General features: G+C 30.3%; 2 protein-coding genes across 4 annotated transcripts in view; one reads left to right on the forward strand and one right to left on the reverse strand.

Annotated features, from left to right (window-relative positions):
- LOC134253028 (secretin receptor-like) overlaps positions 1-6,411 on the forward strand; it is a 43,536-nt gene extending 37,125 nt beyond the window's left edge. For all 3 annotated transcript variants that reach the window (XM_062735551.1, XM_062735552.1, XM_062735553.1), the window contains 6 exons: positions 276-336; positions 2,184-2,253; positions 2,849-2,937; positions 3,540-3,681; positions 3,940-3,981; positions 5,816-6,411. In XM_062735551.1, the coding sequence (XP_062591535.1) occupies positions 276-336; positions 2,184-2,253; positions 2,849-2,937; positions 3,540-3,681; positions 3,940-3,981; positions 5,816-6,160 (749 nt within the window). In that variant the 3' untranslated portion in view covers positions 6,161-6,411. The remainder of the gene's footprint in view (positions 1-275; positions 337-2,183; positions 2,254-2,848; positions 2,938-3,539; positions 3,682-3,939; positions 3,982-5,815) is intronic.
- Positions 6,412-9,464: 3,053 nt separating this feature from the next.
- Positions 9,465-10,901, reverse strand: LOC134253026 (helix-loop-helix protein 13-like). Its single transcript, XM_062735548.1, has 2 exons — positions 10,415-10,901; positions 9,465-9,550 (listed from the first exon to the last, which is right to left on the reverse strand). The coding sequence occupies exons 1-2, from the start codon at positions 10,899-10,901 to the stop codon at positions 9,465-9,467; spliced, it is 573 nt and encodes a 190-aa protein (XP_062591532.1).
- Positions 10,902-13,281: the final 2,380 nt, after the last annotated feature.

Here is a 13,281-nt window from a genome sequence, read left to right on the forward strand (position 1 = left end):
AATATTTCTGTAAATAGCTTTCCTTGAACTGTTTAAATTTAGCAATGTTCTTGAAAATATTCTTTAACTACTAGCATATTGGAAAGCATGATTTTTAAGCTAAAACATTTAATTTCGTAACTTGTTCTTGTATAATTCACTCCAAATATCTCATTTTTGTAATTCAAAAAAAAAAAGATAAATAAATAACCAATATTATGATATTGGATCTTCTTCGCGTTCTGCTGTATTGGATTGACCGGCGAGGAATTATCTTTCTTTATCTTCTCTTGCAGTGGGTCCCCTCACCTTCATTATACCCTGGGTGATTGTTAGAGCTGTCCTAGAAGATTCGTTGTAAGTTTCAACACACAATTATTTTAACCTCGTGATTTATAAAAGAAAAAAATGTGTTAAAAATCAATAAAGGGGAAAAATGTATAAGGTATTGACAGCTAGAATTCTTTGTGAATTTAAATAGGACCATCACACGCTTAGGTTGGACGTTCAGTAAGGCGTTGCATTCTCAATGTTACCTAATTACTTCTGAAATTTACACAGCTTTCCTTCACTGTTGAAATATACATATGATAGAAACGTGGCCGAATGTCAACTGGTGTAGTAAATAGCCAATTTAAAGTTCTCTCACGGCAGAGAGGTGGGGCATAAGTCGTCTTATCGTTGTCAACAACAATTTTAAGTTTCTGATGTTATTAATTTCTTAATCAATGAGAATCTATTGTATTTGCCATTACGTAGCGCCGAGAATGCCACGCCCTACTGAAAGTCCAAACTAAGGAGAAAATCGTCCTATTATTAGGAATATTATTCAACGTTTTTGAAGAATTGTATCTTCCTCTTTTTATCTTCATTTTAACAGGCATTGAAATATGTAATGTATATTTTGTATCTTAATTGGTTGCAAAATATTTAATATATACCTAAATAATCAACAGATGCGGTACAGTAAAACTCGGTTATAGCGAAGTCCTGGGGACCTTGGAATTTAATTCGCTACATCCGAAATTCGTTGTATCCGTATAACGAATTCGTATAACTATATATACATCGAATTCGCAATATGCATGTTTTCCTTCAAGAATTTATACCAAATAGATTAGGGAAGCAATATCTTACTTTGAAAAAGTAAGGTTTTATTATGAATTGAATGTTATATACAAATATTTTGTGAAAATAGGTTTATAATATCAAATTTTGAGATATATGAAAATTCGTTATAAAAGATGTAAAATACATTATTTTTAATCTTTACGGGACTCAAAATCAGTTCGCTATATCCGTAAATTCGCTATATCCGAGTTCGTTATTATAAAAAATTACAAAGAATTGTTAAGAATTTTGCCGGGGACCTCGAAAAACTTCGCTATATCCGTGACTTCGCTATATCCGTGTTTGTACTAAACGAGTTTTACTGTATAGGGAAAAGTACTTATATGTAAAACCAAAACACATTTTATATGGAACTTCTCCTCATTACTAGATTTGTTTAACTTGTCATATCTTTCTAGAAAGAAGAAGGTACAGTTTCAATACAAATTAAGTCCGACATTTTTCTAAAATATGAAAGTGATATAAGAAATCAAAATTCATTCTTTCTGAATCTTAGGAGTTCTCTGCAGTAAGAATACACAATTCGTTTTTCTCATATGACCTCCTTAATGCTAACTGTGACGTCATTAACTTGTGCACTTTCCCGTATTTTCTTAAAAAGTTGCAGAAGACATGAATTTTCAGTGGAATTTTCTTCAAGAAAATATACTCTGCCACCGTCGCCCGGAAAGATTTTGAGATATGTGTTTTTCATGGCAGTTTACATAATATATCCAAAAATTAAAGTTATATGAGTCATTTTGAGGCTTTTCTGCGTTAAACTTAGAAATGCACCAAATTAATGATGTCATACTTCCAGAAAGGTCCTCCTTTATGCCATATTCTTTCATGATTTATCATATTCATCTACCCAACTATTATTGAAGCCAATTTCATAACCTTTTGAGAACATTAAATTTTTAGGGCACAATAAAGCTCAAACTGTACCTTCTTCTTTGAATATTTTCTGTTTATTATAATAGATCTTGTTTTATTTTGGATGTATTGGTTTATTAATATCTTTCAATAACTTCAAGAAACTTCAGGTTGTAATATTTAAAGGTGCTAACACTAAAAGCATATAAAATTTACAGGTGCTGGAATACGAATCCTTCCCCGGAGTACCTGTGGATTCTGAGGGGGCCCCTCTTAGGTATCTACATAGTACGTACTTTATTTTGTATATCAAATATCTAAACATTTATTGGGATCTAATTACTGGGCAGTATGGGATGCTTACTCTTCAATGGCACCTGATCCAATCTCTGATCTTTGTGGAGGTCTATGTTGGCTATGCTACCGATTTGTATTGTCTGAATGGACTTTGAGCTCGAGTGTACGTTGTCTGCATATTTTATCTACCATAAGGTCATTCAGGTTTCATGGTATTTTATAACTCATATAAACAAACTGTCTTTATATCCCCAATAAAAGTTAAAATGATTGCTAATTTTTAAGAATGTTTCTTGTTTTGTGTAATAAAACACCAAGAAAAAGTTAAATCAATATCATAATTATTATGTACTCTTTATTCTTGCAATCAGATGTAATTTATTGGCTTCAAATAGAAACCATTTTCTGTATCAACGTAATTTTTATTCCCTACTGAAGATGACATTTTAAAATTTATTGAGTAATATTTTTCTGAACTTTTTGAAATGACATACTTAATGAATTGTCAAACATAAACAATAGAGGATGTTTATGTTTTGCAACTGTTTGCATTCTGACCTACATATATACCTGCTCTTATTTTCAGATAAACTTCATATTTTTCGTTGACATTGTGAGAGTGCTTTTCATTCGTGTTCAGAAAAATAAACGAGTGTCAGGTGCGAGGAAAGTCAGGTAAGAAATTTAAGATTTGTCTGATAAGAAATTAAAAGAAATTATAATTGACTTATATCGTGGGAAAAAAATGTTCGTGCTACATGTATATTGCATAATTTTTACGAACATGGTAAGGGTTGAGTTTTGGTTCTGATTCCATGGTTTAATCTCTGATACACTATCGTATACAATTGGGATAATTGCTTCTCATAGAATGTCCCGCTTTAATGATTTGTTAAATAGATCTGTTATATTAAATTTCTATCTTTTAAAGTAAAAATTATAGTTGTTTGAACAGCTGAATACTGGCTCAACTGCAACTTAAATTATCAATTTATTTATTTTTTTGTTTGTTCTAAGGAAATGGGTTTTAACTTCTCTGATATTGCTGTTTGCCATTATACATGTACTAATACATCTGTTTGTTTCAAAACAAAAAGTAAGCCTATGAGCATTCCTATTCTGTTATTTTGGGCTGTACTGGAACAAAATGAAACCTTTTTTAAGTTGTACAGCTACTTGTACATAATCCACTCTGTTTAACGTATAATAATGATTTAAAGGTTAATATAGGTATTGCCTAGTACATTGTACATTATATAGACTACAACTTTTTGTAGGAAGATGGCCAAGTTTATAGTGGTTTTGATTCCGCTGTTTGGAGTTTGTTACATCGTTTTCTCGTTCCTGACTGGTAATGATATCGATGTACAGAGAGATATCCCATATCTATATATAGAAATGTTTTATAATTCATTTCAAGTAAGTATTTTCATAATATCCATGTAAAAAAAACAAACTATACATATCAGATTAATATTACTATTATTAACTGAGATGTACAAAAATACCATCCTGTGAGGAATAAAAGCAAAATTATAATCATAAGCTTATTCATTTATAGAGCTCTCTTTTTCGGATTTATAATCTTAAAGTATATTAAAGATGATGAAAGATTACCAAAACTTGATTGACAGTTTACATGTTGATTAAAAACGGACATTTTTTTTTTATTTTCAGGGCTTTATATTAGCCATCTTATTCTGTTTTCTAAATGAAGAGGTGAGTTTGTTTTATTCCTAAAATTTTGCTTTCAAATATTACAATATTTATAATGATACTTTACGAAAGTATAATAATTTTCTTTTTAGCTTTTCAACCATTATCCTTGTACATTTCTTCAGAATCTAGCCTAGAGGGTTTACTTTTTTTGTTGATCAATAGAAATTGCAAAATATGGGAATAATTATGTAGATTTTTTTATCGGTAAAACAACAATTTTATAATTAGTTAGGGAGTTATATACGGTGGAGCCTCATTTATTCGGACGCTTTGGTTCTAGTCAATTTGTCCGGTTATGTGAAGCGTCTGGATATCTGAATTACCAGTCAAACAAGAACAAATAACATTAAAAAAAAAATTCTGTCCCGAGGAATATCGTCCGGATACTGAAGCATCCGAATATCTGGCGTCCGGATATCTGAAGGTTCACTGTACAGTATTTATAAAGAAATTCGTGTTTTACTATATTTAACAAGTAAACTGTTGGTGTGTTCCCATTTGCAAACATTTGATAATTATCCCCCATCTGGTACTTATGCAGAAGTTTTATTTTGCATCTTCGATGATAGTTTTACATTATATACTTAAATTTATATTGGCATTACTTTCCAGTTACAGGTTTCTTTTAACCCAAAGATTTTCTGCTCCAAAATAAATCCAATTACAATATAACCTTTTAATACTGTCTCTATCTAGCCTTAAATTTCCTTTCTTTCAAAAACGTGTGCACTGGAATTTCTTTTTACAGAACTTTTCGGTAAAATACTCATGTGAAAATGAATTGATCATTACTTACTCTGTTATGATACTAATCTCTTGTATTAATCATATTTTGAAAATGTGTCAACGGATTATCTTTATCATAAAACACGATCTTTTAAATTTCCTCCAAAGCCAATTAAAAATTTCTTATTTTTTCCAAAGGAATTTTGGAGAAAAAACGTATATAATTAGGTTTCATCGCTCACTTGAAATTTCATGCTAATGTGCACAGACTGTAAAACAAGTTTGCTATCTTTGACAAGTTTGCTTAATAATTATATCTTAGATACCTTTAGAAATTACCTCTTTCATTTCAAACCTCCTACATGTATCAAGAATTCAAAAAATAATATTCATCTAAGAAGTTACTTTGATACAACATTTTAAAGCTATAAGCAACCTTAAATATTTTTTTAATAGTTTATTTATCTTCAGGAAATGTTTTTAAAGAAGAGGTAATAAAAATGTTATGAAAGAAAAAGACCTACGAAATTTTATAGCTTCTTTAATACTTTTTGCATAAATCCGTTGTACGATCTATAAAAACATGATACTGTTCATTAACATGTAGAAATGCTTTTTATATGAAAGTATCACTATCATTTTATGAGCAAAAATGAATTAAATTTGCTTTAAAGACGAAAAAGTCCCATATATTGTATAGTAAATGTACCTGTATTTTGAGAGCAGTCCCTTAAAAATACCTGCTTTATAAACCGCGAAGCAATGTAAGTTATATATGGTATAAAGCGTAAACTGTTTTCACACTAAAACCTGGCCCTCTTAAAAAGTTATATCCTAGTATGTAATGTAGAATTAAAGCCTATGGTTTTAATTTCTTTCCTTATATTTTATAATTTAATTTTCAATCATTAAATGTAGGAAACAAGACATGTCAAGTGGATTGCTACGTTTTTGACGTGAGTCATTTTGACGTAGGCAACCCAGGCTATACAATTTAGATTAATTTTTTATCCAATCAAATGAAGTGTTACAACCAAAATTAAATTATTAAAATATAACAACCACTTTAAGTTAAATTTACTACATGTATTGGTTATATGTTTAATAGGTGTTGCAAGAAATCCGGAAGGCGTGGTACAAATACGCACTTCGGCGGAAGGAAAGTTATGCGTATTCACGCTCCGCGTTCCTGACCACGTGGAGAAAGAGTTCCCGCAATTCTCACACCGTGTCCTCATTTATTGACAGAGATAGATCAACAGAGTGCTCTAACGTGAGTCGACTCCTACCCAAAGGCAAAAACAACAATGACTGCACAGACTCGAGTCCATGTGACTCCGATGGTGTTCGATGGTCTTCGATGAATGGCGATAGTCTCCGAAGAGAGACATGTGAGGAGACTAACTGTCGGTTTTTATCTGTTCCTATCGATAGAGAAAAGACAGACGTCTGAGATTTGAAGATCTTCTACATATAGTTGATCTCAATCATGGAGTTTGCTCACTATATGTAATTTTTTTTTCTGTTGAGTCTCATGTATTATGTAATTATCATATATTAGAAGACGTGTTTAATAATACGGAAGCGTAGTAGGGTTTCAGCAGTATTAATTTGTTGTAACAAATTATCATTTTGTTTTAAGAAGTAGATTTATAAATTTTTTATAACAAATTAAATAATTTATTAGAATTTATTAAATGAAATAATTTATTTGTTATAACACTTAAATAATTTGTTATAACAAAGTGATTATTTGTTTTAAAAAAAAGATACTGCTGAGTCCCTGATACGCTTCCGTACTGATACGAGTGTTCAGATACAAGTACTTGTTAAGAGTGTATAATATGAACTGTGCGAGTATGGCACATGATTGTAAATGGATTTCAAAGAGATTTACACTATAGATAAGTACCTATATTTACTATTTTTATCAAAACATATACATATGTACATGATTGTTTGTTGATTGAAGTGGAACGACCCTCTAATATGGTACCTGAAACTATCATAAAATTAATTCACTCAATAGTAAGATAAGACTCAAACATTAAATTCTATTATCTTTTATCAATTTTTAAATAGTTTTTTTTATTAAGCATTTAAATTAAAACTTTTGTAAATTAAAAAGCACCTTTTCTCTTATACAAAAATAATATAAAGAAATACAACTCTTCTCGGTGGATGCATTTTTCGTACAGAAACGACAAAATATTTTATGTTCTGGCAAACAGCAGGCCGCTGTGATTTCTAATATTTTTTTTTTTTAATAATAATTTTATATGTTATCGATTGTTTTAATTCCATGTATTATTGTATACCTCATACCTATAGTTTTGTGATAAGAAATAAAAAAAACTGTCACTGGTGTAAGTAAGCACGGGACACAAACTAGAATGATAACTCACATGTACGTCTAAATAGAATTATAGCCAGCCGATTTTGAAATCAAAAAATAAATTCTTAATAATTTTGCAAAACATACATAAAACCAAAATATAACAATTGTCTTGGATGTTTTAATGTATCGCAAATGTGGTGCTGCATTGAAACATTGTACCTGGTTATAATATTCTTAAACTTCTTAAACATAATGATAACATAACTTATTCAAATAGTTGTACATGTACAAATGTATTTCTGCTATCTATTAGCAAACGAATCTGTGATTTTAAGCTGTTTTAAGGTGATTTTTTGCAACTTCTGGGAATTTTTGCCAATTCGGGGTCATATATGAAGGTACTGGCAGCAAAATATAGTATGTACGAATCAGTACTCATTACTATATTTTATGGGTGAAGATATGTATTTCTCTTGTATTTTCCCTGCTGTAAAACGTAATGGATTTTTCACATTGTTTATACACTTTTATCATGTATATTTAGCTTCGCATTTGTTCATAAATGTTTTTTATTAATAAAGAGATATCGTAAAATTCTATAAATTTATATCTAGACATTTACGTACACTTTCAACATTTATGTACGTGCATTAAATTAGCGTGAAAATGTTTAGTTTCCTGAATTATAGCCTACCATTTGTGCAACACTTGGCCAAAGGCATGCGGTATCATTAAAGTTTTACGTTTTATTTAGTATTCTCATTCTGAATATTGACAAAATATGGCACTGAATATTTGACATTCCTTTATTATGCTTGTGTGATTATAAACACATCGATAATTGTGGTGGAAACACACAACCTAAATACTTATAAAATGTATTTTGATTTAAGACTTCTTAGGAGATTTTTTTTCAGTTTTAATTGTCTTGTACCTGCAAATTTCTCGCAATCAGTGAACATAAGTTATTATAACCTATACCACTATTTAAAGGAGAAACCATGTGAGTTGCGAAAATTTGTGTTTGAAAGTTTTTTAAAAATATTATTTACATGTTCACCTTTATTATTCTTTGAATTGTTTAATTAGGCCTGCTCAATATTTGTTCTATCAATCATCTCTTAATTAATTAACTAATTAATTACTATTGCTGTGTCGTGTCTTCAAATGTTTTTTTTTTGTGTGTGTGAAACGGATGAAGTTAATTTGGATTCATATGTATAACCGTGTAAAACATTGAAAGCACTGTATTCCTAACAAAAATTAAGTTTACTATAGTTAACTTAAGCTTACTATAGTATACTCTATTATAAATAGTAAATACTGTGATACTTTGATTTACTATATATGAAACTTCACAATAGAAATTTTTAAGATTTAAAGCCTTAATATTTCCTCAATTACATACCAATGGTGTAAGTTATTGATAAAAACTTAAAATATACAAGAAATACTTCATTTTGATATCAGAAAAACATTTCTAGGAAGTTTTAAAAAATAAAATATATCTATCTGAAATAAATAGTAAAAATACTTTGATATACTATAGTGTAAACTTTGATTAACTGTAGTTAACTACAGTTAGCTATAGTTAATTATCAAATTTCAGATTAGTTAATTAAAGTAAACTGTAGTTCACTATAGTCATTTTTTTTTGTCAGGATGAAACTCGTGATTAAAAACAACCCCACATGATTCGTCGTTTAATATGATTTGTATCATACCTTACCAATGCGTCGTTGTTTTTATAAAATTTAAAACACAACTAGTTGGATAAAAATCATAACCAACCAGAAATCATTGGATTTCCTATATATACTTTTTTTTCAAGTCCGCAGATGTACAGTGTAGTAGTTCCTTGGTTTTGTGAAAATATTTATAACATTTTTTTCAGTTTATTTGTTTCAGTTCAAAACATTTTTTTTTTTACAGGATATCAGTTTTCTTTGAAACAAACAAAGCCGGTTTGAAAGTGTGTACATTCTTTTGCCCTATATAATGTTTTATTTGTATATCTTGAATAAAAATTGTCATTACAACTTCGGTGTGACTTTTTTTTTCCACTGTGGCGACACAAAATATGTCACTTTGTTTTCAGAGTGAGTACATCAAGGTCTGCATGACTGCACAATTTACTGTTTTACGGTTACTAATTTAATTTATTTCTCAAATAATCAAAAACAATTACATATATATTGTAATTATACACAGATGTTGCGATCATGGTTTCAATAAATAAATAAATACATCTGAATATAACTTACATAAATAATTTGGCATGTTAAATGTCCAAATACTGCGGACAGGATTGTCTGGTTTAAAAAATCTGGGGGGAAAAGTCAAACATATTTTCGTATATATATCCAAAATGGAAACTGAAGGCAGCTGAGCCTTAAGCTTACCAGTTGACAGTATGTTTTTATATTTGGTGTTGACACGATGATTTCTTTCTCCGGTGAACGCCTAGGCTTTCCCACTTGATCCATGCAATCCTGGCCGTTAGATCTAGAATTGGAAATGTTAAAGATATATTTTCAACAATTTGCTGTAAGATATAGAATTGGAAATGTTACAGATATTTCACCAATTCGAGATGTAGAATTGGAAATGTTGCAGATATTTCACCAATTAATTCGAATGCAGATGAATGTTTCAAAAATATGATCCCAAAATGTTATTTGTATGACTTGAATTGAAGCAAATTGATGTGTAAAAACTTATTTATACATGTATATTTTAAAATTACTATTTATTTTTAAAGCCATTATTTATTAAGTTTCAAATTTGCAATTTATACTTAGTATTTTCAAATAGGCGAAGGATTGCTTTTGAAGCTAAATTGATCTTGTTTCGTTTCCGATGCCCATGAAATATTCAAAACATCAAGTTTTATTTCTAAATGAGTTTCTTTTTGCGTAAAATTTTTTATGTCATCGGATTCAAGACAATATGAGTTACACAATAAAGGTACAATTAAAGTTTTTAATTGTCCTCTGTACGACGTTCGCTTTAAATTAACCTACCAAAAACATTATAAAATAAATAAGTATGTAAAAGGTTTATGGATTTATTCTTTAAAATTAATAATACGACTAAAAGAAGTGTACCGAAGTATTATGTTGAATAAAATGCTTTTTCCAGAATTTATGAAAAAGCTTTTTCCAGAATTTATGAAAAAATCATGACTTTGTAAATTGTTTTGCCGATTTATTCTATAAAATGAATAATACGAATAACAAAGTATTATATTATGAATGAATGGTTTTTCCAGAATTTATTTTAAAAAGTGAACTTTTTGAGACTTCAACGAACATATTCTATTATATTTTGTAAACCTACTTATAAATATATATCCTTTAAAATATTTACCACTTGTGTTCCATAGTATTTGAGACCTTGGAATATCAGGAGAATTTAGTATCCGCTCCACATACTCTATTGGATCCCCCACATCAGCTTCTAGAAGGTCTCTTAGAAGGGCAATATAAGCTATGGCCAAACGCAAGGTATCAATTTTAGAAAGACGCTTTTCGTACGGAAAAGTAGGCACATGAAGCCTCAGTTCTTCAAACGCAGAGTTGATACTGAGCATCCTGCGGCGTTCTCGGAAATTTGCGGCGTCTCTCGGTGGTTTTTCCAAAATTTCTTCTGTAAAGGGAGGTAATCTGATATCTGCAGAACCGTCAAAAACCTCTTGGTTTGTTTCTTGTAAATGATATATATTGTACTGTTTTGGAGGGAAATTAGCTTCGGAAATAAATTCTTTGCTAATACTTTTACAGCAATATTCTATTTCTTCTTCAAATGCGCGGCAGTATTCGTAAAACCTTACAGGAAGAGTTTGAGAAAATTCCATTTCAATTGAATATTAGCACATTTTCGGATTTATAAAAAATCCGAAATATCATGTCTTTAAAAGCAGATATCCTTCTAAATATATCAAAATTGGGTATACATCAAACTACCCTTATAAGTATATTTATATCACATAAAGACAATGTCTGTGTTCTAACAGAAATTAATAAATCAGTTAAGATGAGGATGAGTTTATATACCCGAAATTTTTATCTTAGGTTAATTAAATGTCAAAATCAACTGCGACAGGCAATTAAATTCCCGTTGTTCGTTACTGGGTCCAGGGTTCCGAGAGGAGAAATCTTCACTCTGTTTTCACCGTCAGCACATGACGTCTCCATATTGTTCATGTCAACTCGCTGTGATCGCAGGCACTTGTCGATTCAGCAAAGCGAAGAATTCCTGCTGCGAATCTTTAATTGTTTTCTCTCCTTCTGTAAAGATTCCCTCGGAGAAAGGCTTTGGGTTATAGAAGACTGTTTTGGTCGCGTGTATATTCCTCTAAGAATATAGGACTGGTTCCGTTGTCTTTTGTGTATGTAAGGACTTGAAAATACTGAATCATGAAATTTTGTAATTGCTATATTGAAATAGGTACTTCAGAATTAGGAGATAATATGCAGGAGGGGGCGCATGCTTCCATTTTCTATCCATCCTAGCTGCATCCATGAATACATGTAGCTCGCGAGGATTGACGAAGGGAAATTCAGTGCAACCCACTGAAACTGTTTTTTGAAATTTTGCCATCTCAAAACATGCAGAATATGTTACAAACCGTGTTATATGCATATATACTCTTTTAGCTCAAAATCATAATTTGTTACGTGTAATAGCCAGCCACGTACGTATGCCTAAAATTAAGACCATCAGAATTTCGCTTATGATAATTTCGTCATGCGTGACTTTAACATGCAGCTATATACGTAATGGTTGTTGTTATAGTAGAAAAAGAAATATGTTGAGAACAGCTATATGTAAATACTAGTATCTTTAGCTATCTTCAGCTACCGATACACTTAACCTGCCTAATCTGGTTTTTTTTAAATGTGTGACCACCGTCCATGTTCACTTTTTTTTTAAAATGAATAATTTAGAAAATGTAAAAATCTGAAAGAAAACACATGTATTTAAAATTGCTTTAAACCCCCCACCCCCACTCACACACACAAACGACGAATATGAGATTAAAAAATCGAAATATCTAAATGTTGATTTATGAATAATTTCATTAAATGTTTTCTGCTGCTAAATTTGCATTCCATATTGACACTTTTCAATCGTAAGACATTTTATTCTGTGGTCATTGATCGTAACACCTCAGGTGTCACTACTGTATTAAAGGGTACCACGTGGCGATGTCAACACCCATCATATTGAACAAACCAGCTGGAAATGCTAATATTGTTAAGTTTACCTGCCAGTTCACTTCACCGATTTCTCTATATCCACAAATAAAAGAAAATATTTTATTATCTACAAATAAGTATACCTTTTTCTGGATATATATCTTTTGCTTGACATTTGTTGAAAAATAGACAAAATTCCACAGACTATATCCTTATCCCTTTACTTATTTAAGGTACTCCGATTCTCAGCCAGGAAGGACAACTCTTTGATTTATAATTTAATTTAATTCAAAAAGTCTAAAAATGAAGCTTGAACATTAAATGCTTCATGCAACAATTTTCATTTTATACCTCTTAGCTAGTGTGCTTCAAAGTTCTCTGAAAGGTCTTACGAAAAGTGGATATTTTTAGCCCATACTAAAAAGCATTTTTAAACTGTGTTTGTTGATCAAATTTGAATTGGAAAATGCATAGCAGGTGTTTTTATTCGCATTTCCCAAAGAATTATTTGATATTTACTAATTTTCTCTACATAATATGATTAACTTTAAAGATGAAATTTTAAGAATGATTGTGGGTAAAAAACTAAAAACACATTGCTCTGAGAATTCAGACATTTTTGTGAGCATTTACAATTTACCAATGCCTGATTTTCAGAACCTGAGGATCGGAATACCTTAAGCCATATTACAAATGTTTAGAAAATTATTAGAATAATCTGAAAATCGACACCTCTTCTTTTAATCCATTTTAACAGGGTTATGTGGTTGTAGCCATGATCTCCTTTAGAAGAGCTCCATTTCAAGATATAGAAACATTATCAAATTTTATCGATAAAACAATTTATAATTCTATGAAAAAACCTAAAATTCAATTGATACAGACAAAAGAGAACTAGAATGCGATTTTTTTAAATTTATTTTTCTACATGAATGAAAACAAAAGACATCGTTTTTCGCTGAGATGACGAGGGTATCTTCATCGTCCTAAAGCGCCATTACAACAGCGCCGAACGTCACCGGTTTCTGTAATTAA

This window comes from Saccostrea cucullata, unplaced genomic scaffold (genome assembly GCF_032062105.1).
Source record: "Saccostrea cucullata isolate Sc308-1 unplaced genomic scaffold, CSIRO_AGI_Scuc_v1 ctg1565, whole genome shotgun sequence".
In the NCBI taxonomy this organism is placed as follows: Eukaryota; Metazoa; Mollusca; class Bivalvia; order Ostreida; family Ostreidae; genus Saccostrea; species Saccostrea cuccullata.

Excerpts from the sequence above, each read along its gene's own strand:
- LOC134253026 (XM_062735548.1), bottom strand. The coding sequence starts at position 10,901 with ATGGAATTTTCTCAAACTCTTCCTGTAAGGTTTTACGAATACTGCCGC. Across the intron at positions 9,551-10,414 it reads AATACTATGGAACACAAGTG|ATCTAACGGCCAGGATTGCA; the intron begins GTAAATATTTTA and ends TTCCAATTCTAG.